Source organism: Lissotriton helveticus, chromosome 5_1, assembly GCF_964261635.1.
Source record: "Lissotriton helveticus chromosome 5_1, aLisHel1.1, whole genome shotgun sequence".
In the NCBI taxonomy this organism is placed as follows: Eukaryota; Metazoa; Chordata; class Amphibia; order Caudata; family Salamandridae; genus Lissotriton; species Lissotriton helveticus.
Window position 1 is genome coordinate 622704116 of NC_136065.1, and position 25636 is coordinate 622729751.

At 42.8% G+C, this 25636-nt stretch overlaps 1 protein-coding gene across 1 annotated transcript in view; it reads left to right on the forward strand.

Annotated features, from left to right (window-relative positions):
• The window catches only part of DNAJC16 (DnaJ heat shock protein family (Hsp40) member C16), a 221859-nt gene that overhangs the window by 34617 nt on the left and 161606 nt on the right, over positions 1–25636 (forward strand). The window contains exon 2 of the mRNA XM_078642994.1: positions 23347–23531. Coding sequence (XP_078499120.1) covers positions 23365–23531 — 167 coding nt within the window. The 5' untranslated portion in view covers positions 23347–23364. The remainder of the gene's footprint in view (positions 1–23346; positions 23532–25636) is intronic.

The window sequence follows — 25636 nt, forward strand, 5'->3', positions numbered from 1 at the left end:
GAGAAATCGACGCCGTGGCCTCGGCAGCGCGACCAGAGCCAGTGGGCTCGTCAGGAGGGCCGCGCTGCCATTGGCTGGCCCCAGGAAGAGTTGCCGCGCAGCCATTGGCTGCCCACCGGAAGTAGAGGTCCGGCCCGCCGCCTGGTTGTGGGCGGGGCCGGGAGGACGTGTTTTCCGCTTCCCCCTGCCTGGGGGAAGCCTTTGCGTGTGTTGCCGGTCTCCCGTGCCCAGAGGGAGACCGGGGAAGAAGCATGGCCTGCTGCTGGGGCTCCCGTGTGCTGAGGGAGCCCCGGGAAGAGAAGCGGAAGCGTGGCCTGCTGCGGGGCTACCGTGTGCGGAGGGAGCCCCGAGAGATGAAGAGTCGCGGCTGCAGGCACCGGCAGGGCTCCGGTGTCATGGAGAGCCCCGCCGCCTAGGAAAGAGAAGAGCAGCAGACGCAGTCAGCCGGTGAGTGGGGCCGGGAGAGGGAGTGAGGAGGCACTCTGCCGGTGCCTTCACCCTGAGCGGCCCCTCTTGATAGCGGGCCGCTCCCACGGTTTTGGGGCATTTGTGCTTTTGAGTCCCCCAGAGGGGAGGGGCTCCACCGAAAGACGCCAGTTTGTTCGTTGAGCCCCGAGAGGCTCACGCAGTCCCCCTTGATGTGTGGAGAGGCCCGTGGGGCCTCGCTTGATGCCAAGTCCCCAGAGGGGGGCTCCAACGACGCCACATGTTTCTGCAGAGCCTGCGAGGCTCAAGGGGCATTTGTAGTTCAAGCCCTGAGCGGCTCCATGGCCCCACAGTGGTCTAGAGCCATGAGGGCTCTGGGGGGCCATTAACTCTTGAGTCCCCCGAGCAGGACTCCAACGGCCATATATAGTTTCAGAGCCTGTGTGGCTCCAACGTTTGGGGCATGTGTGATGTCCAGAGCCTGTGTGGCTCCAACGTGCGCAGTGTTTGGTGTCAGAGCCTGTGTGGCTCCAGCAGTGGGCACAGTTTGCGCCTAAGGGTCAGTGAGGACCCTGTCGCAGTTTTTGTTTCACAGCTGCCCAGCAATTAGTGGGCAGCTGCACCGTTTAGGTCTTGTGATGTCCTCAGGTGCCCAGCAATTAGTGGGCACCTGCAACGTTTAGGCGCACCCCTGACTGGAGCTGCATTGGCAGCGCGCCCTGACATTCTGGACACAGGGCTCTTTAGTCCCTTTAGTAGATGGGGGCTGGTATGTGATTTTATTTAGGCGCAATGTGATTATCTATGTGATGGTAATTGCCTAATGTGAGTTTTGCGCAATGTGATGTGGTGCTAGGAAATGTAATGCATTTAATATGATTACGCACCTTGATCTTACACCTCTGAATGTTTTTTGGACATCATGTGTTTTTGCGCTATGGAGTTATGTTCTGGCACCTCTGAATGTTTTTATGCATCATGTGTCTTCCTGGATTTTACACCTCTGAATGTGTTGGTTTATGCATCATGTGTTTTTCTTTCCCTACACCTCTGAATGTTTTTATGCATCATGTGTAATGTGTTCTTGCTTATACCCCTAAATGTATTTTATACTTAGGTGGTTGTTCTTTTTAGTACAGGTGGTCCTAGTGAGGCCTGGTCCCCTGCGTGACATTCTCCTAAGGTGGTTAGGGTGGCGTAGGTAGTACTTACCTGTTACCAGTAGTTACTGGTTGTGTGCAATTCTTGCTAATTTGTGCTACAGTGATTTTATATCCTTTTATTCTAATTTCTGACAGTATTTCTATTTCTAACAGTGTTGATTCTGACAGTGGCCCATGTGGCCCGGTCTTGTGAATAATCCCTTATGAATATTGCCCGTGCCAGTTGGCACAATGTACATGTGTGATTTCTATCTGATGTGATTTGGACAATACAGAAGTTATTTTTATATAACCTTGTGTGGAGTTCCTTTTGTGGTGTGCCTAGTATGTTGTTGCTGTTGTGTGCTGGCGCAAATGCTTTACACATTGCCTCCGAGTTTAGCCTTACTGCTCGTGCCAAGCTACCAAGGGGTTGAGCAGGGGTTATCTTGGCGTGTGACTCCCTTGCCCTGACTAGAATGGTGGTTTCTGCCTGGCTTTGGCGTCAGCCTTAACCTACCAGAAATAGCCAGTTCTAACACTCCTCAGATATGCAGGTTTGACTGTTTTATAAAGCATAGGCATTGATACTTGCCATTGGTCTTCCATCGCGGTCTCTGGCAAGCATCTTCCCTATAGATCCTCCGAAAGAGTAATAGCACCATCCTCCGTCTCAAGCAATAGCCAATACCATAGTGCAATTTCTTTTTTGAACACAACGTTGGACAAAAGCTTATCCTCAAGTACGTTCGGACTTCCTATTGTTTCACCCGACTCCGAGTACCAGCTTTGGATCTGAAGGAGTTTAAATCTTGAGAATCTTGGGCCCAACTCCTGCTCGCACCAACCCCACGAAATTAATTGACCATCTGGGATTCGCTGCTTCCACACTAAAATACCCACTTCTTTCCAAGGTCGAACCAGGAGATCCTTAGTTCAAAGCGGAGACCCTGGTGCGTCCCATATAGGAGCCAACTGACTGAAGTACGGAATTTTCAAGGCCTTTCTAATTCTGTACCATTTTTCGCCATGCCCTTTAGAACCTTTATCCTTAATTTCTTGAAATATTTTGAATCAGCATATTTATACATAAACCCCCTTTCTGCTCCCTTTTCTTTTCTCAACATTTCTTTAAACATTATACCTATCTCTGTATTTGTAGGGGTGCTGTGCCCCTTCCGGAAGCCTGATTGATGCTGGTCAAGGAGTTGGAAATTTTCCTTGTGAGCACAGAGTTGGGATTGTACGCATTTTCTATGAGTTTCGCTAGGATGGGGATGTTGGACATAGGACGAAAAATCTATGCATAAGCTCCTGCGATTATAATTCAGCATTTCCTCTTGATCTTCATTCTACAGCGTCATTTTCCGGGCTGACTCCATATGATCGTTGCCCCATCGGTTGGGTCTACTTTAACAATAGATGTTTTATTGAAACTGATATGGACGCTCATATAATTACCATTTGTCCTGATGATGACTATTTCGTTTCACTATGGTCGAAACGCCGTTGACGCGCATATTTGGCCGAAATTGAAGAGGACGCATTGGTTGCTTTATGTTGTTTCAGTTTTGTCCTGAACTTCTGATTTTTGTAAACCTTTTTTCCTCCGCCACTTGTCTGTTTACACATTGCACTGTTTATAGGTCTTTGTTTGTGTGTTGTGTTGAGCGCCTTTTGTCTTATGTTTTCAGATTGAATTATTCATCATTGTTAATAAAACTTTTTCTATGAATTGTATGTATTTAAACATGGGTTTTCTCTTTATTTCTCCTTTTTCTCTTTCCTTTTTCCTCTTCTGTGACTTCATTGATATCATTTTCAATATTTTTCATATTATAATGTTTTGCTTAGGTTGTTTTATTTTTATTTTTTTTATTTGATGTACATATTGTGTTACCTTGAACCCTTGTTAAGATTCTAGTATTGTTTGCCCCTGGTTTAAGTTTTCAGGGCTGCCCCTGTTGTTGATAACCACTTTCTAAAAGTGGCATTTTCAAAATTGTAATTTAAAATCCGACTTGACCATGTGTTAAGATTTTTCATTAGAGATCCAAAGACACCAAATTTGATCTGGGTGCCTTCTCTCATTTGTAAATTACAGCGAATTAAACGTAACAAGGTAACTCCAATAAAAAACAAATGTAAGAGTTTTTCACTACTAGGACATGTAATACTTATACGGACATGTCCAACTTTTTAGTACAGTGCACCCTGCCCTCTGGGTTGTCCAGGGCCTAACCTGGGGTGACGTGTACAAAGATGGATGGTTTGGGCCTGGCAAAAGGTTTATTTTGTCATGCGAAATGGCAGTTTGAAACTGCACACACATGCTGCAATGTCAGGCCTGAGGCATGTTTGCAGGGCTAATTAAGTGGGTGGCACTACAAGTGCTGCAGGGCCACTAGTAGCATTTTAATATACAGGACCTGCGTACAAGCAGCACCACTTTAGTAGGGACTTATAAGTAAACAAAATATGACTATTCAGTATAAGCCCATGTTACCCTGTTTAGAGGAGAGAGCACAAGCACGTTTGCACTGGTTAGCAGTGATAAAGTACACAGACACCTACGGCCAACAAAAACAAATTCAGCAAAAAAGTGGAGGGTAAAGGTAAAATGCTTGGGGGTGACCTACATTGCGGTCCAACCGTCTCTAATGGTAACAATAGTATTGTATTTTCCTGTATAGGTTCAGGATTTTTAGGTTCAAGCATCTATAGATCATCATTGCACAAATAGGCCAAGTACTTTCAAATTGTTAGAAGGCTAGGTCATAAACCAATGTTGATACAACTTTTGAGGTACAAGTTTTCATGATGCATGTGTTGGCATACTGGACCTGGCTTATTGCAGCAAAATATAGCAAGAAGGTATCACTTTATTAAAACCATGCATAAAATACGAAATAACGAATCAAGTGTTTTAGTTAAAGCGCTATGGGAAGCCATAATCCATGATGCTAAGTCAACCTACAGTAAATACTTATATTCCTCTTTACGTTTAATAAATGCGGGTGATTTGTGGGCCTTAAAACTGTCGCATCACACGTTTTGCCAGGCTATGAATAAAGCCGCTAAAAATCACTCATTGATAGAGGATAAAAGGCTCTTTTCACGACGAGCTCATGCATGGATGACAATTCAAACATATGTCACATTGCAACCTGCAACTTATTTCTAACTAACTAATCCAGTGCGCTTTAGGAAGCAATTAATGGCTATGCGCCTAGGGGACCTGCCGTCTTTATCTGAAAAACCTCCTTGGCGATATAATGGACCAAATCATGTAGATTGTGACGCTGCGGAAGAAGATTTTGTGCATTTGGTTTGTATATGCCCCGAAATGATGAATGCATGCCGATTGACTTTTAAAGTTTTTATTTAATGAGCGAGAGATCCGTACATGTAGAACAGCAATCATGAGAAGCTTGGACTCTACCGATCCTCGCCTAAATTGTAAGTTGCTGCTCCATGACAAAGCAGTAAAAGAGACAGTAGGAAGTATCCCTAAAGGCAAGCTTTAACTGTATGTCATTGTTAAGGATGCTAAAGTTATGGTAATTGACGACATCATGAACAGAATCATGCTTGTCATATCTCCTACATACCCTCCATACAAACCTGTTGAAAACTGTAAAGTACTTATAACTACGCTCTGATTATATTTAATAAAATTTTAATATAACTCTGTTATTTGATGTATTAATATATATAACGTTTTAAAGAGATGGAGCGACATCCTTTAAATTTTTTTTTTATTTAAACTGTATTTTGTATTGTGATGTTTTTTTATTAACTAAAAACAATAAACAACAAATTCAAATACTGGACCTGACAAGCTCGTAGTAAGCACTCTTTCTAGACTCCCTATTGCCCCAGGAAGAGCACTGTATTGCATTGTAATTGCATCTGCATAGGAAGTGAGTTACAAGAGGCATGTTTTTCCCTGGCACATAGACTGTAGCTAACTGGCTACTCTATTGGAGCACAGCCAGATGTTAAATCAATGGGTGACCATAAAGATAAACAGGAAAACTGTTTCTCTTTTTACATGTATCAATGGTACTCCTTTATCTGTATTGTTGCATATTCTACTTTATGCATACAAATTTGAAAGGTGTAAGAAATTGGGATATTAGTTGTGAAGCTTGTGAGTTTAGTGCAAGAAATAAGTCTGCAATTCTATTTTTACTGGGAACCAAGTACTCCATTGTAACACTTGAATCTCTCTGCGTTCTGAAGTAGAGCAGTCCAAGACTACTCGGGGGAGGTAGTGTGGTCTAATCCTCTCAATTGGCTGGCACACTACAAAAACACTCAATAAATTACTGTCCAGACAGTGTGTTTGCTTTTTAAAAAGAAAAAGCACTTTGATCTCTGTCATATATATGATATCTAGGCCTTACATTTCAAATATGTACGTCAGGTAGATAGAAATACCTTAGGCGATACCCTCATAACATTTCACTCCTAGTGGGTGCTGAACCACATAATTGCAGTGGTGTCCACCTATACCAGATGTGACTTCACACTATAAGGGTGTGTCATGTTTTATAAAGCAGACCTACTGGCTTTGACAGGTAGTCACAACATTAATATATATAATGGAGGCCTACTGTTTTTGTCAGGGTGTTACCACCTTAAATAAAACAGCCACACGTGTTTGAACCTAATAGTATCACCTTTAAAATTGATGGGAACAATTGACGTATTTAAACACATTGAGTAGGAGCATAAGTAATGCAGTGTTCATTAAAACTATTGTGAATAAAACATTTCTGGTCAAAAGAACAATAAACATTTGTGTCAAAGTCTTTCTTCACGATCTATAGACCACATGATGTAGTCATGGTCCCTAGCCACCCAGGGTTCCCGCACTCCAGAATCAAGGAGCATAATCTCCGTTCTGGGAGTCCTTGTAATGAATGAACAACTCTCCTAAAACTATGAATTCATTCTACCCTGAAATTTATGGTAGATTTGTAAGATATTTTTGGGATACTGCTGCATTCCTTCCAGGCCCTCCATAATGCAGAATACTCATGTTGGTGGGGTCCCTGCTATCTTGGTGCAACCACAAGCACCAAATATCTCAATTAAATACCTTCTCAAAGGAATAAGGGCCACTCTATGCCTGCTTGCTGCATATATAAGTAGTGGCACTTGACAGAGGTAAGTGGCTTTGTTCCTGTCAGCCTTGCCTACTGGGCACTCCAGATGCAAGTGCCAGCACTTATTTGATTGCTCTTATGTCTGGACGGGAGCAGTGTGCCTCCTGCTAACAGCAGGAGCAGCAGTGTGTGGCTAGGTGTGCCGAACCCCACCCCACCTTCCGCCTGACATGGGTACGGGCAGTGGCAACGGCCTCTACATTGGGGCTTCAGAGATGGGGACCAAGGCCGCCATCCTACTCTGACTGCCCTCTGTGAGATGTTGGCCCCGAGGGCGATCCGGCGCTTAGGGAGGGGCCCACACATGCTGTCTATTCATAGAAATTGAATTAGTAGAGATGTGCTAGGCTCTAGTCCACCCACCCACGGGGTAATTGAAATGGATCATGTGGTAGTGTCAGGTGCTTTTTCTTTTTGAAATGAGCAGATCATGAAAGCTGCCTAACTCTGGCCCATCTGGCTAATTTCCTTCCTCCTGGGCCCTTTCTGTACCTGGAGAGTAGGCTTGGCAACCAGGGGCATTTTTACCAGGTCTCCTGGCCTCTAAAGGGGCAAATATTGCAGGGATCTGGATTTTCCATCTCCCTGTTCCAGCCGCCTCCTCTGCCTGGCTTCTGGTGCTCCTCTGCTGCTGGTTGGGACATCCTACACAACCCCTTTGCAACCAGTCAGCAGAACTCCATCCTGCCCACACTCTCCAGGTCCCAGAGCATCATGACTGTCTTGCAGAGCACCTGTAATGGGTGGGGCAGTGCAGTCCAGGTCTTTCCTCCAACTGGTCCTCAGGGGGCATAAACGAGCCAGCGCCACTGGCCCTGGAGAGACCCATCATAGTACTGGGGTCAGCTGGGCATAAGCGAGCTAGCGCCACAGGCCCTGGAGAGACCCATCATTGTAATTGGGTCACATTTGTAGTAGCAGGCCTCAGCCAGGCCTACTAGTGCAAGGGATTCACCCTTCTCTACACAGAGTCCTTAGACCAATAACAAGAAGTTGTCACAGAAACTGGAATAGAATAGACAGAGTTTATTAAACCTCATGAGGTGGAACTACATTCACACAACACCGTTCGGCATAGCATGAGGTAGCACACTAACTAGAAGGAGCTTGGTCCTTTTATACCCACACAGGGGCTGAAATGAAGGTGGTACAAGGCACAGAGTATTGGTTTCAGGTAGATATAAGGTCATACAGAGAGTGTGCTAGCAACAAGTGGGAAGGTCTGACAATCGGCTAATTTTGGTGGATACATCTTAACAGTTACAAGTTAGAGACAGCTGCATGCTCTACTGAGCATGCGCAAACTGAAGGAGGCTAAACATATCTTATCTCTAGGCAGATTTCAGGATCAGTTGACAGGAAGGTAGGGCAGAGCACATGGCTTTCAAAATGGCCGACAAAGACTAAATGGATTCCATAAAGCGGGCAAGATAGATCGAGAAACCGAATGTCTTCTGCTAATGCTTAATCTAACGATTGCTAAACTACCACAGACGACCCTTTCAGCATTTGCTGAAGACATCTGAAGGTTTGGGGTAATCTGGTATTGTATATCAACATTCATCATATTAGAAATTTCTGCACCTAATAGTCGCTGTTCTTTTGTAGCGTTTCTTCTAACAGGTGTACAAGCAGTAATGCACATAGAGCAAATCATGGGACCACATTGTATACAAGCACAGCATGTTAATAATATCGCTAACAGTATACATTAGAAAGTCAGTATTTTCCAGCCCCAAGTAGTGAAGAGTGTCCATATCCAGCTTGAAAATGTCCATGTACCAGTCTCTGGATGAATGTCAGCAGCAATCTTATGTAGTTTGGAGATTGCATCATAAACTGAAGGCGAGTGGTCTGGGATATAAACACAGCAGCTGCTTCCGATGATGCGGCATACACCACCACGATCAGCCAAAATCACATCAAGCACCATTCGATTTTGGAGTGCTATGATCCTTGCAATTTGCAGTTCTTCTGTGATATTTCCTAGTGCCATAGCTGTCGGATTTGTGACAGCTTCCACTACACGAGTCAATCTTCTTATTTTTCTACTATTTAATGCAGCACCCACAAAGAAAAACAAGCCTAAATTAAAATCAACATATTGTTGCAAGGCAGTGTCCGTCTGATCAATCTCATCAGTACTTATTGTCCGTTTATATCTATTCTTTGTGATATCATTATACAGTTTCAGGTCAAGATGATACGATGGAGGTGCTAAAAACACAGGGGGTAATAGAAATGATATGTAGCATACCCCTGACCATCCTGTAGGTAATTGGTAATATCCCTTATTACCAGATAGGAAGTAAGTATTATGTGATGGTATGAACGGTATACACCCGTTACAACGGATCTTTTACTCCGCACTACCATTACAACGCGACTTTTACTCCGCATACCATTACAACGCATTGTGCTGGGGGGCGCTCTAGGATAGGGAATAAGTATAATTTACTATCCAACACCTTCCCTAGGGTCCACGGGGACTGGAGTTAGAATAGTAAATTATACTTACCACTATCCAGCGCCCCAAGGCGCTATGCGTTGTAACGGTATGCGGAGTAAAAGTCGCGTTGTAATGGTCTGCGGAGTAATAGTATGCGTTATAACGTCATACATCCGGTATGAACGTACTATTATTAACCCCCTCAATATTTAATACAGTTGTACATTCGCTTCGTCCTACAAGAACTCTTCCAACATTAATAATACACATCTGTTTTTGCTCTCGTTACAGATATCACAAAAGTCCATTGTTCTTAATTGCTCTCACATTTGTAAAGATATATGGAGTTGAAACATTGTCCGGTTGATATTCATCCCATTCCCATTTAGACCCTTTGGCTTGAGGATAGCCATCTTTATCTTGATGACATTCTCTATTCAGTTGAAAAACAATTCCACCTATTGAATGTTTCCCATAAGCGAACAAAAGAGCATACCAAGCTTGGCATGAACCATTATGGGAAAACGGTAGAGGAATAAAAAGCGTTCCTCCTTTCTTTTGGTGTGCAGGTATCATTCCACACTCCCAACAATTTGTAGTATTTGTCGCATTATGAGTGTGATGCAACATCTGAATGAATGTGTTATTCAGATAGGACTATCAATGCTTCTGCTCATGATTGGGAAGGGTGTAGTAAAGATGCTCCAGTGGAGCTGGAGTAGTTGCAACAAAAAGCTGTCGAGCAGGAATCATTCTTTCAAGAACCCAAGTGGTTATTGCCAAAACCACCAAGGCAACAACAAATCCTACAGCACAAATTATTTTCTTATTAATTTTTAATTAGGAACGATGCTCGATCTTTTGAAGAACCTAAAAAATAATCGTTGGAGCTCTTATCCCTTTTGGGTAGCCGCTGATATCTTCACCACGGGCCAAGACGGGTGTCACTACACTAATGCAAGGCTGATCCCCCTGCCCGCCTCATTGGCTCTCCGTTTTGCAAACTGAGGGCGGTAGCTCAACCAGTCTCGTTCAAAACTGCAGGTTCTTTCCTCGGTCTCAAGTTGTAGCGCGTTGTTCCAGGAGTTGTGTGGTCCGGGAAGACTTCCGTAGACTCGTCAGATGAGATAGCTTGACCCTTCTCCGTGTCCAGAATCTCTCGATGGGCGATCAGCCCAGCAGGTTCCACCAAGGCGGGCAATACGCGTTTGCAATGCCTGGTATGGAGCTAGTTCTTTTTGTTCGTCACTCGAACTGCTGTCCTTGTAGCTAACAGCACCTGCTCCGGACCTCGCCACCTCGGCTCCAAGCTGTTTGATCTGTCAAACACTTTGACCATAACATGGTCACCAGGACGGAGATCATGGGCCTCACCCGTAGATCTATCAGGAAGGGCTTCTCGAACCTGTTGATGAATAGAAGTCAAGCTGTCAGTTAATTGTGCCAGACAATCGTTCAACAAAACAAAAGGTACATCATGTATAGGACGTGGTTTAGAAACTCCCCAAATGTTTATCGGTCTTCCAAATACCACCTCATACGATGTGAGACCTGATTGTGAATGTGGTACTGATCTGATAGACAATAGTGCTAAAGGTAATGCGTCTGGCCACTTTAAAGACGTGGAAGCCAGTATTTTCGCAAGCTTCAGTTTCAAGGTAGCATTATATCTTTCCACCAATCCTGCTGATTGTGGGTGGAAGACGGCATGGAATTTCTGCTTGATCCCTAATCCTTTCAGGACATAATCTACAACTTGCCCAATAAAATGGGGTCCCTTGTCACTCCATAAAATTTTGCATACACCAAATCTAGGGAAAAATTCTTTCAGAAGCACCTTTGCTGTCATAAGATCAGTATTATCCTTCGTAGGGTATGCCTCTATCCATTTACTAAAAGCACATACCACGACGGGAACATACTTCAGGTTATTGCAGCGCTCAAGTTGGATGTAATCCATCTGCAAAACTTCAAAAGGTGCAGTTGGTGTAGCAAATCCTCCTGTAGGAGTTCGTGCCCCTTTTCCAGGATTATATTGCCAACAGATCAAACAGGACTGTACCACTCTTATAGCTGCTGGCAATCTCAGGATGCTCCCAAACTTGTGTAAGCAATTTAATTATTGCTAGAGCTCCAACATGTGCCCGCCCATGTGCCATTTGAACCATAGGTTGTAAATAGGCGGCAGGCAGTTTCCACCTATTCATGTCTTTGTTACGCCAACAACCCTCATTATCCAATGTCCCATCTTTGGACCACTTTTCAAGTTCTTCCGCAGAGGCAGATCTCTGTATATCCAATACTTCTTCTCTAGCATCATGCCAACACTCAGCTTGTGATTTTACTACATACATAGGTGTCGTACTTCGCTGTATTGCAGTTTCGCGTGCCACACGATCTGCAAAGGCATTCCCTTGTCCGATTTTGGCAGTGATTTTCTTGTGTGCGCTACACTTCATAATGGCAACTTTCTTTGGATATGTAAGTGCAGTCAAAAGATTATACACTAATTCTCCGTGCATTATCTGCATACCATGGGATGTAAGAAAGCCTCTTTCCTTCCAGAGTAGGCCAAAATCATGAACCACTCTAAAAGCATAGCGGCTATCTGTGTAAATGTTCACACATAAGTCAGTGCTAAGCTCACATGCTCTTGTCAAAGCTATTAGTTCAGCTGTTTGAGCCGACTTCTGTGGTATGCAAGCTGTTTCCACTACTGTCTCAAGTGTCGTAATTGCATACACGGCTGAAGTCGTGCCATCTAGTAACTTCAAACAAGACCCATCAACCCACAGCTCCCCATCAACATCAGGAAGGTGCGTATCTTGCAAGTCAATGCGACCCTTTGTCTGTTCCTCAGTAAGGAATATACAATCGTGTGGCTCCGTTGATTGAGACTGAGTCGCAGGATATGGCAACAAAGTGGCTAGGTTTAGTGTAGCACATCTCTTCAGTGTAATGTGAGCTGCAACAATGTCAATTCGTATCCTGTCAAGCGAGCACTAGTTAAATGCTGAGTTTTAGTCTGATTCAAAAGAGCATCTACTGCATGGGGTACTAACACCATCAATTTGTGTGACAAAACTATCCCTTCACACTGACGTATAGACACGGCTGTCGCTGCGACTGAACGGAAACATCCAGGCAGTGCACGAGCAACAGGATCAAGAACTGCAGAAAAATATGCACAGGGACGCTGCTTGTCACCGTGTGTCTGCACTAAAATTGACAATGCACATCTATCTTTCTCGTGTACATAGAGTGTAAAGGGCTTTGTATAATCTGGGGTACCTAACACTGGTGCAGAACAAAGAGCTTGTTTCAACTGTCGAAAAGCATTTTGACATTCATCTGTCCAAGGGAGAGGAATTGGAGTGTCTTTAGTTAAAAGTGCTAACAGCGGCCTAACAGTGTGTGAAAAACCCAATATCCATTGCCTACAAAATTAAGTTAACCCAATGAATGCATGAACATCTTTCTGTGTGGAAGGTACTGGAGTGTCTAAAATTGCTTGAATGCGATCTGGTGTCAATGCACGTCCCTTCTTAGATAGAAGATGACCTATATAGGTTACCTTCGGTCTACAATATTGCAATTTCTTTCGTGATACTTTATGGTGATGTGTTGCAAGAAAAGAAAGTAAGGACAAAGTACATGTTTCACACTGCTCAGGTGTATCAGCTGCCAACAAGATGTCATCGACATTTTGAATAAGAGCCACTCCGTCAGACAAAACAAAAGAATCAAGTTGTCTTTTCAAGGCTTGACTATAGATACTCGGACTCTCAGTGTACCCTTAAGGAACTCTACAAAATCTGTATGATTTATTATTCAAAGTGAAGCCGAACAAATATCGGCTGTCAGGATGAATAGGAATCGAGAAGAAAGCATTCTTCAGATCCATTACAGAAAATGTAGTTGCAGTTGGAGGATCCAAGGTAAGCAATGTCGTTATGTCAGATACTGCAGGATACTGTGGTATCACAATCTTGTTGACCTCTCGCAAATCTATGATGAATCTATAAATCCTAGTGTCAGCATTTTTCAAAATGGGAAGAATCGGACTATTGCAAACATTGTAAGGAACTTCTTCCACCACCCCCACTTCAATCAGGTCCTGTACAATACGTGTAAGTGCTTCTTCTCCTTCTCGAGAGATTTTATACTGAAGCAATCTCGGCAGTATAGCACCCTCCTTGACACTAATATGTACTGGTGGAATAATCATTTGCCCTACGTCAGTGTCTGAAGTAGCCCACAGAGTATTAGGGAGTGAAGCTAGTGCAATATCCTCTTTAACAATACAGAATCTCTCAGTCATGGGGTGGTTGTCAATTAAAATAACCCGTACTCCTTCCGGAGTACATCGTATCGTGGCCATAAAATATTTGAGCATATCAAGACCCCCAATATTATCTGGTGTATTCGGAGAAAGCAAAAATGGACATTGAGCAGTACATTTATCCACGTGGAGTGCGAGTGGTTGTGACAATGGGCTAAGGGTGGATGTTCCATCGAAACCTATCGATGTAATAGTTAAGCCAGACAGGGGAGCCCTAGGAATCAAATGTTTAGACAAGGCGCTACGAGTAGCTCCTGTATTAACCAGAAACTGATCAGTAGTACCCAAAACGTGTGCTGTAACATAGGGACCCTTCTGATCTGCTGGAACTTCAACTGATTCCTCACCCCATCCTAGGCAATCCTATGCATAAGCAGAGTCTTGTGAAGTAGACTGCTCATAGTCCGACATTTGGCATTGATTCTGTTTATAAAAAGTATTAGCTCCCTCTTGTCCACGTGTATTAGCATCAAACCTAGCACGATCATTTGTGTTTCCTCTAGGCCCTAAATATCCTGAACGATTTCGCATTTGTCCCCGACCACATGAACCCTGCTGGGCACGTTGCACCGGACAATTAGAAATCCAATTATCAAATTGCTTGCAATATGCGCATTGATCCACAGACAAATAAGCACGAGGATTGTAAGGGAGAGATGGACTATAAGATCCACGTCCACCTCTATTATTACCTCTAGAAGGTGGGCCATAAGCTTGAGCTATCATAACCTTTGTTTTCAATTCTTTAGATTTTTCATCCTCCTTACTTTTTGCATCTAATTCTTGCCATTCATAATACTGAGCCATAGTGAGGAGAGAAACCGGAGAGGAGGTAGTCCATAAACGTTCGCTGGCCTTTAGGCGACTAGCTATTTCTGGCAACAGGTTTGTGACATATTTATCGACGAACAGATACCTACCCGTGTCATCTGTCAAAGACTGACCACTATAATCATGAAATGCTTCTTCAAAACGTGTGAAAAAGTCTGAAACTGATTCATCTACCTTTTGCTTGCAAGATGCTAGCATAGTCCAATCTATCTTTTTAGGGGGAATAATCGTCTTTAATTTAACCAATATAGCTGCTGGAAGATCTAAAATTTGCTGACACGGTTTTTGTGCAGGCTCTCTATCTTTATCTGATTGTTCTATATCTGCCCACAGTGCCCCAAATACTGCACGATCATCAATTTTACGCACAGTTCTCCACATATCAGGCGGTAATATTAATCCAAACAATAAATCAAGATCGGACAAAGTCATAGTACAAGAACTAATGGCACCCTCAATTTCTTCATAAAAGGCTGTCAGATTCTTTCGTGGATCGGGCAATGCATTTTTAAGAGCCATGACATCTGCTCTATTCCAAGGAGTATAAACCCAATTATAAATAAAATACCCTTTTGCATCAGCAGAAGTCTTATCATCATTTGTGCCTTCTCCTTTAGTAGGAACATATAAAGGCGCAGCTTCCCGCATAGGTTTCATTTGTACAACATTCTTATCTGTTTTGAACGTTGGAGCTCATGCCATGCTGATTTGAGATGTTTGTGCAGCTGCGTCTGCTGCCTTTTTCTCCTCCCTCAAACGAACTGCTTCATCGCGTAGTTTAACCAAGCATCTGATTTTGTCAGGCACCTGGGAAAAGACAAAAGAACCTTCACGTAATTGGTTACAATCTGCTGCTATTTCATCTGGCTCCATTTCCGTCGAATGTCTCCTAAATCGCTCAAGAACCTCTCCAGCAAATATCTCGGTAAAATATTTTTGCTCCCTTTCTGTCCAATTTCGAATAATATCCATAATTTCGGAAGCAACATTAGTACTATGATCGGCTTTGCACGCCTCAGATCTAATCTGGGAGGAACGTTCGGTACTCAGCATTGATCGAGTATCTCAGGCTTTATCCTGATCCTTAGGAGATTCCTCATCTGACTCATCAGGAGCAGAGGGGAAAGTATACGGAGGTGGACACCGATCTAATAAGAGAGAATCATCTTGGGGTTTATTAAGAATAGGATAAAGAGGCCTACGAATAGCGTACTTGCCATTTACCTGTAACTGACGCTCCCTATCTTCCCTTTCTTTAATTTCTTTACTCACTTTTTCTCTCATTTCGAATGCTTTCGCATGTATACTTTACGCTGCTATTTTTCAATCAAGGCCTGTTCACTCTTCATTCGTTCACGCACTTCTTTCTCCCACTTTCGTACACAGTCAAACATATCTTGCCTAGCCTTTCGCTTAAACATCCATTGCTCCACATACTGAATCTTTCGCAAATGACCCATGCATAGGCCATCGTAACTCGGGATCCTAATGAGTGTATTTATTCCACAACGGGCTGTACATTATGGACGAAATACCATATTTAACCTACATGTCCATATTAGGCGTCCCCTCTGGGGGGGGCCGGTTGTGCTTCATCGATTCTCGAATTGGTACCACTATAAAAGCAACACATCTTACGAAGTGTGCTGAAAACAGGCATGCCGAAAATAGTGCAAAATATGCAATATTATAAAAAATAGCTCTTAAAAGGTACTCTTCGTACGTTGCGCCGTTCAAATTTTCCTAGAAGCAGAGAAAAATCTCCTCATTACCTGCCTATGTGTATTGCAGTACACATATATGTATCATTTCATTTTCATAGAACTTAACCCAAAATTTGGCCAATTTCATAAACATATGCCGTGGTAAGTGTTTTTCTTAAAAACTACCTTACCAGTCCAAGACGTCAAACTTACAACAAGTGCCGCAAAATGGCTCTTACCAATCAAATGGTGTCAAGGTTCCTACTGCCAAGTTCTCAAATCGGCCAAATGGTCACTGCACGGCTAATCAACAGAAGAGATCTCAGTCGAGGACCGGCGCCACCTGGATGGTCAGATCGGAAAGAAAGGGAAAACGCCGTGGATGGCAAGACTCTGGTTTCTTCCGGCAGTGATCACGTCCAAAGTGGCGAGATTCCAATCCTTCGTCTCGACTAGTCCTTCGGACATCCGAGTCGCCGATGAGCCCCACGGTGGATGCGCCAATTTGTAGTAGCAAGCCTCAGCCAGGCCTACTAGTGCAAGGGATTCGCCCTTCTCTACACAGAGTCCTCTGTCCAATAACAAGAAGTTGGCACAGAAACTGGAATAGAAAAGACAGAGTTTATTAAACCTCATGAGGTGGAACTACATTCACACAACACCCTTCGGCATAGCATGAGGTAGCACACTGACTAGAAGGAGGTTGGTCCTTTTATACCCACACAGGGGCTGAAATGAAGGCGGTACAAGGCACAGAGTATTGGTTTCAGGTACATATAAGGTCATACAGAGAGTGTGCTAGCAACAAGTGGGAAGGTCTGACAATCGGCTAATTTTGGTGGATACATCTTAACAGTTACAAGTTAGAGACAGCTGCAAGCTCTACTGAGCATGCGCAAACTGAAGGAGGCTAAACATATCTTATCGCTAGGCAGATTTCAGGAGCAGTTGACCGCAAGGTAGGACAGAGCACATGGCATTCAAAATGGCAGACAGAGAGGCAAAATGAATTCCATAAAGCGGGCAAGATAGATCTAGAAACCGAATGTCTTCTGCTAATGCTTAATCTAACGATTGCTAAACTACCACACCTGGAATCCAAGTCATTAGTCCATCCGTGCAGGGCATCGGGTGGTTTTTCCTTTCAGGTGGAATTCTTTCTGGCGTTGTCTCCTCCCAGGTTCAGGGTCTTCTCAGCTGTCTCTTCCAAGAGTTTTATGGGGGGGGAGTGTAGAGAGTTCTAGATACCAGGCATCCCTGGCCAATCCTAGGATGCCACATCATCCCTTCATTCCTGCCCCAACCCTCCTGCACTGCATTCTGGGATAATCCAGAATGGCTACTTCAACTTTACTCTGGAAAGAGCTTCTATGTGGGCCTTAGTTCTTCCCCATAGCTAACTTCACTGCTGCATCACTGCCCACCAACAAGTATAGTGAATTGCTCTGTGATAAAATGCTAAGACTTTACTGTGATCTGTAATAGGCACTCATTAGCTGTAAAGTGCCAAATATACTTATCTATTCTAATGGTGGGCAGTATTTATGCAAGGCAAGAATTCAAGCCACTAATGCTTGCTTTTTACTCATCCCTGCTGTTTAGTTGTTGTTTGGTACTTCTGGCAGCATGCAGACACATACTGTGCAGGACTCTGCTACTTTTGAATTTTTAACACTAAGGTGTGGTAGTTTGTCTGATCTGTTTTTCTCTGGATGTGTGTACTTTCCATGCCATTGTGGGTAACTGAATACTTAGAAAGTGTTAGAATGTGTGACAGTGTAGGTGAATGTGGCTCTGATGTTTTTTTTGGGCTCTAACCATCTCGACCTATCTCTGTTTGCAGTCTCTGGTCACTCTAGTCTGTTGCCTGCACGTGTTGTGCCATGTTCCAATTTGGTGTATTGCCTTGGCTGTGAGCACATTGAACTATTTTTTTGTTTATTATTTAGGTCCAGCATGTCACCAAGTTAAATTCTGTGAGCTTGACAAGGTGACTGGAACTATTAGAAGAATACAAGTGGTGCTAAAGCACTGTAAAATCATTTACAGATTTTAGATACATTTGTGTAGATGTGTACCTTATTCTTTAATTGGATAATGCTTGCAGATGTGGAAGTGTGTGATGTTTTGCAGTATCACAAAAGTGTGTGATGTTTTGCTGTATCACACACTTATAAACCCAATAAATTGTGGTGATAGGAATTATACGGTTACAAACTCCTTCAGTACCGCAATTACTTGCTTCTTTGTCATTACTACTTGGTTTTGGAAAGAGTTCTGAATGTGATTGGATATTCCACAGTCACCTTGCTTAAATGAACTTCGGAATTTGTTGTCAACCAGCACCATAATTTTCTCTGTTCTGTATATACCATGACTACCTTTAATGAAGATTGTGATAAATTAGCTGAGTTAATGGTTATGAAACTGTAGATGAGTAAAAACGAAGAGGCCAATTCATCTAGACCACTGTTGCCTAGCATAAAATCACACGAAGGATTGAAACAAAAATGCATTAGTGTAACAAGATTAGAAAAAAACGTTCACACTGGTACTGAGGGGAGCCCTGTACACTAATTTTTCCAGCTTTTAATATCCTAGACGATGACCTACTCACAGAGTTGTAATCATGCCTATACAATACATAATTAATTGTGAGGGATATTCTCTTCAGACACCCCAAGATGTGGTCACTTCAGGGATGGATTAGCTGTAGGGACTAGGAGCCCATTGGCTGCTTGCTCCCACACCCCTAATTCCCCTAAACCGAGGATTTAAGGGACACCCTTGGCACCAGATCCTCAGTTCTGAATAACCTGTATCGGAGAGGACAAAAGAGACCCGTGTCTGCGACAGCAGGACTTGCACCAAGCAAAAGAGGGATACCCTGCACCTGTAGAAACGCTCTTGGAACTGCCTGATCAAGACCTGTCCTCGGCTATCTCTTGGTTCCCCAGACAGAGGGACCCTGTGGAAAGCTGAAGCATCCTCAGATTTCCCTGGACTAATGAATCTAGTCCCCTGCAAGCTTAAGGTAAAACAACGCTCTTGATCCGAAGAATCAGTGGCCATCGGGCCCTCCGAGGGATTCCCCAAATCCGGATGGTCTAGTCTATTGTGATAACTGTAGTCCTGCATTCCACGAAGTTACAGGCAGCTACCGCATTCCCCTGGGACCACTTGACTTCGAAGTTACTTTCTGCTCTACTTATTGCTGCCAAGGCTTGTTGGTCTCCAGTCTGGCAACTGATCCCTGCATTCAATGCTGCGCCTAAAGGGGACTCCTTCTGACGTTCATCAATTTATAAGTAGCATCCCTTTGTTGTTTTTGCATCTTTTTTCCCCTGCAGCATTGTTTCAGTGGTAAAAGCAGTTCGCCTGCGGCTCCGGTTCAGTACCATGGACAACCAGGACAACTCTGCACTCAGGCTTCACGGGCCACGTAAAATTGAACTGACTATCATGGTTTGGTCCTGGGACTCGCATCACCTTTTCCCTGCAAGGGTACTACACAAATCAACCTGCAAGTGACAGATTGCCACTAGTGTTTTTCCCATTGACCGCAGTGTTAAATTTTCACTGTATTATGTTGCACTGTTTTATATTGCTTCAAAAATGTATAACTCCGGTTATATGTATTCTATTCTGTCGTTTTATTGTCTAAATTAAGATAAAAATACACTCTGTTTATATTTGGGGTAGGATTTCTCTCGAGTCGTGTCAATTGCTTACCTTCCATGTTGGTACTCTGAAAACACATGTTCCTCTTGTAAAGCCTGACTGCGCTTTGCCACACTTTCAGGACTGAGCTAAGGGTTTATTGGTGTGAATCCAAGGACCATCTCTGGGGTATTGTGATAGTATTACATGGTGCGTTCTAACCCCGACTCCACATAATACACCACAAGTGTGTCCCACCTTCCTCAGCAGGACAGGATATCAACAGGCCAGGATGGAGGATGCAGGGGGTTGGTAAGCAGCATGTCTCCTTGTTGAAAGTGTACATCTTTGCTGATGACCTTAGTCACAGTCATTGTTAATTCTTTTTAGACACATCCTGGAACTGGGCTGGTGAACATTAAAAATTGTTGTTTCTCTATGTAAGGGCTGCGTTCCATACATACAGGGAGTACCGCAAACATGGTTACCTTACTTCTCATGTACCCAGGCTCTACTAATTACACCACATTCCCACCATATGTAATCAACTGGATTCTGGGATCCAGTCCTAGCATCATTCAAGGAAATACATCGGGAGAGTTAGTATACATTGTCCCCTCTGAGATGCAGGCAAAAAGGTCTTTACCTGATGGCGGTTAATAAGCTATGTTTCATTGGACGGTAGTTACCCATAATTAAAGGAGTATGCCTTTGGACGTACCCATCACCCAACAAAGTCTCTGTTCATGATCAACAGACACATTCTTGTAGAGCTCTTGTAAGTGGAGCTCTTTCTTCTGCACAAGAAAAGATATCTGATTAGTCAGAATGAGAAAAAGAGGAGGAGGGTGTCATGATAAGCCCAGTAACCTCTCACTGCCGTGAGACCTAGGGGAACCAGGTTCTAACACCAGATATCCATTGTTCTTGATTCTTTACCAAACCCAGGTTTCCCTCAGGAATGCCAGTTATATTTGTTTTTACTTTCTTCTTAACCCCTTCAGCGCTGCGCAAATTCCGCTGCGGTGCTGAAGGTTCTAAAGAACCTATGGACTCATGCCGGAACGGTTCCGTCATGAGCACAGGCCAACCGACGCTCATGACGGAACCGTTCCGTCATGAGCATGGAAGGGGTTAAATAATCAGACTTTTCGCCATTCTTATTGCTGGTGTAGGTAATTTCCTACTTGTGAATATTTTCACTAGTAAAAACAGTTGAGAAATCCAGTTTACAGTTGTATTGTATTGCAATATTTATTTAGCACTTACTACTCCCATATAGGGCGCAGAAGTTTTTGCCTGCATGGGTCGCACACTGCACCATGTAGAGTGTGTGGTTGGAAGATTGGTTGTCTTTGTTATGATCCTGTGTACAATTTAATGCAGTGCATCGCAGTGTGATGGATAAAGAAGTATGAGGGATAGGCTCACATTTTATGGCTTTCATAAAGCTGGCAGCTCTGAACTTCTTTGCAGGTTTCTTTATGGTATTTCCTATGTTCATAGTTCACTTAGCTGATTACTGCATTGGGTTGTACATTCTAAGATATTTTGTTTAAAGTTAATGGTCCAGAGCAGGCATGACTGAAAAGAAATATTGATGGAGATCTGCTGGGATGGGCTTTATTACTATCGTCAAATATCTGATTGTCATTGTGAGATGTCAAGGAGCTGTCGTAGTATTAAGCCCATTGGGGTGGGCTAACATAAAATCCTCTGTTGACCAGCATCGTTGGCAAATTTCTTCTGTTATCCCATGCCTGAGTTGGCATTGGGTGGTTTATTTGCTGTGCACTGGTGTTATGCACATTTGCTCTAGTGTCTGGTCTTATCGTGACATTTAAATGAATTAAGGATTTGCTAGGTTTTTGTTGCATGTTATTTTGTTTTGAAAATATATGTTCTCAGATACCCATGGCGATAATGCGCCATTACCTGGCAACCATCACCATGTGTGACAATTGCAACACATTTCTTTACATCTGCAACATGGTGAGTTACAATGTGTTAGTTATGTACAGGTTTATGTTAATGGCCTTTTAGGGTTCCAAGAAGGGGGTAGTAAGAAGATTTTGGGATTCAGGATGGATAGTGTTGCGGTTAGTAATTTGGTTTTAGGACCCGGGGATGGGTAGTGTTTAGAAGTAGTAAGGAGATATTCGGGCTCAGGGATGGGTAGAGCTAATGGGTAGTAAGGAGTTATAGTTCATGGATTGGCAATGCTAAGGGGTAAAAACAAATGTTTTAGAGTTAAGGGATGGTAGTATTTAGGGCTAGTAAGTGTTCAGGGTTCAGTATTGGAATGTCCTCCAGATCCAAGCGAAGTTCTTTCAAGAAAGGTTTCCGCTTGGATCTTGGGAACTTCTCTGTCCAACAAGGAGTGGAAGCTGGACTTCTAGAGGCTGGAGTTTCTCGCTGTTTCCCTGGTGCTCTGCTAGATCTGGCATTTACCTATCTAGATTGTGAGTTTACCACTCTGCAACCCCTCCAGAACCTGCCTAAGGTTCTAATGCTAATGCTGTTGTGATACAGTCCTGACAATCTGAAAACCAATAGAAGTAACACTTCAAAGGATGTTTGTCCCCTGTGTTAATATGGTGGGTCTATACTGTGACCATTGAGAACAGGCCTGAGAACTGGCTAGGCACAGCCTTGCACTCATCTTTGTTCTGTGTGAGCTTATTCAGAGCATCAAATAGGCACAGTCAGATATGTAATCAAGGAAGAATTTGGTAATTCTAACTCATCATGTTTTGCCCACTGTGTCACTCTAGACACAGTATAGCATTCTTCAAGTCAGGTCTGACTCCTCTTCTCATGGAATTAGCCCATCGAGAACTACCAGAAGGGAATACAAGCAGCCCCACACCAATTTTGAGAGTTAAAGTGATTTGTACGCCATGTACCATTTGCTGTATTATGGCTTAATCCAACATATGCTTGTGATTATGAAAGCATTGTTTAGTAGAAAGTAAGTATGTCCAATTCCTATAGTGCACATAGTACTATTTGTTATGGGTATGATCTTATGACCAAAGGTTGTTCACAGTCAATCATGTCCTTACTAAGCATGATCAGCCTAATTTTCAACAGTCATACTGCATACATTTTGCCCTTTAAGATGGTTGAGAGGCCTAGCGCTTTCCCAAAGCGCGGGGAACATTAAAACAACGGGAAATCTGATTCTGATCTGAGGCAGAATCCTCAAGACATTTGTTTGGATCTTCTTCAAAATCACATTCTGACTTCTATTTAAAAGCTAGGTGCCTAGATCATGTAGACCAGTGGATGGTCCAGATTTTCCTGCAGCTTAGTGGCTCCTAAACTGAAGTTTTACCTTTTTTGATTTCTATCTTTGATTTATTCTTTCTCTTTGCCAGAGAGATTCTTGTCTATGGCTCGTCCTTGTCCATGGGGAAGACTGCCCTTCCCATGGTGTTGTATGGCCTTCATATGGCTTCTATGTTTAGTGAGTGAAGGAGAGGCATCTCTGTGCATCATAGTGCTTTGTGTGTGTCCTACCTTTTGCCTTTGTATATGTCACAAACAGTTCTCTGAATAGCATTCTCTACTAGGCACAGGTGATAATTTGCTTGCTCTGTTTTCTTTTTCATTTCAGACACGAGGGGTGGACGACATGGGACTCAAGAAGCTGAGACTTGTTTGGCAGTTTTTGATTGTTTTAATCTTGGCTTTAAAATACACATCTGCTGCAGATTTCGACCCATACCGTGTCCTAGGTGTGAGCAGGACCGCCAGTCAAGGGGACATTAAGAAAGCATATAAGAGACTTGCTCGTGAATGGTATGTACATTTTTTAGAACATATGTTTTAAAGAGATGAGTAGCTAGTCTTTGGTTTTATCAAACCACCTAATGTATGAATGGAGCACAATTTAGATAATAAATACAACGGCAAAATGTATTCTTATAGTGGCTACTAACTATTGGAACCCTAAGTAAAATAATGTTGGCAAATATTTGTTGTGCACACAGATTTAGCCATTCCAGTCCTGGAACTCCCACTACTTTCACTAAATGTGTAAAGTTGTTTTGCACTTTTCTGAGTTACATGCACAAATAGCTTCAAGAATGAGGACCACAGTTTTTAAGCTACTGAAGTGTTGGATTTATTAATGTGAGTGAATCAGCTGAATGCATGTATTACTTGAAGCAACCATGAAAGACATGATACATTTTTTAGAAAGAATTACTGGAGGGAGAATACTTACTGAGAACTTAACTGTATGATTTCATATTAATTGATGGTGTTTGCCGTTTTTAATTTGGATACTGTGATTATACATTGCTTTTGTGTCTCACACCTATATTAAAACCAATGACCTTTAAGTACACATAGGCTTCCGAAAAATGATTGTAGTTTTCAAGTAATCACCTGACTGACGAAACAAATCTTTAGATCCTCTCTCAAAAGTTTAAGTTGGGCAAGCATGTATTTCAGGATGACTAACTACCAAAGATCTGCTGAGTGAAAAACATGGAAGGGAATGGATGATGCCAGTTCTTCAGGCAATAAGTAGAAACTTTACACTAAATGCTTAAGTGTTTGAATTATAACAGCTAAGGGAAAACTGAGCATATTTTCTTAGGCCTGTAGATCAAGTTATTTGACACCTTCTCAACTCTCCCCAGACTTTGCATTTTGTATTATGGCAATCCCAAGTGCAAGGGGGCTTGTCTACTCAACTTTGAACGTGCAAATGTTCCGACTATCACTTCAAAGTTAGTGGCAGGTAGAGAAGGCACATTTTCTTTTAACGAGATGGAGCATAAATAAAACTACCTTCACAGCAGACGATATCAGGGAGACCATATTTAAACAAAAATCTATAATAATGGCGTAAGGTTTTACATTTTTTTTAACCTTTTTAACAAAGGCCTGAGGGTGACCAAACTATCTGGGGGTGCTGATCTATGAAAGACATATTGAGGACCTGACAAACACCGAAAAGGTTTGACCTCTGCTGTCTTCTTATAGAGCTTTAACCGGTTTTTCATCCGGTAGTCCACACTCAAGTGGGATTATTTATCAGTGGCCCAAATGAATATCCCCTCTCACCTGTAAATAAATCAAGTTCATAAAGCAGCTTCAGGTAAACACTAAAAAAGGTGGCTTGATAGGCGCATTCTTGGATATCCCATCCACAGTACTTCTGTCTGTTTCATATGAAAGATCTGAATCGCATGAAACATACCCTACAACCAGGTTGGCACAGGAGTAAAGCATGCTCATTGGTACTGCCAACAAGTCAAACATAATGCTCAGAAGGATAGAAATTTCTCCCTCATCTACAGGGATTATTTTGGTATTTATTATAATCGAATGCTGTCTCTGTTCTGTGTTTCAGCGCAAAATTATTTAATCTTCTAAAAAGCCTTACATCGGTAATACAAAAACCTTTTATAAATTTTAGGCGGCAGAGACCTGCATTGTGGTGATAAATAGCTCAATCAGTCAAAATCATCTCTGCTATTAATGGTTTTAGATTTGAGCTTTAGCACAACTGTGTTTTTAAGGGTAAATATCACCCATTTAGTGACAATTATTGCACAGATATCTGCAATTCTTAACTCGTAATGATTTAAGGACATCTCACTTAAAACGCTTTATAAATTGTACAGAAGGGTGTGAAAATGTTTTTAAGGGTGGGTTAATAAAATGAGCAATTTTGAGTCCAGAGAGGTGTTTGAGCTCAGTGGGTTTTCTTTTGAATATTTATTTTTTTAACACAATATTACCATTTTATTGTATGTCTGTGGTCACTGCAAGAAGGATCCAGGGAATTCCATCCCTGTGCTGTGCAACATGGTACCTTTCTAGCCTTTGCCTCTGCCTCTTGTAGGGATCCCACCTTAGCAAGTCAGTACTTTTAGCTGGGGCTCGTGCTT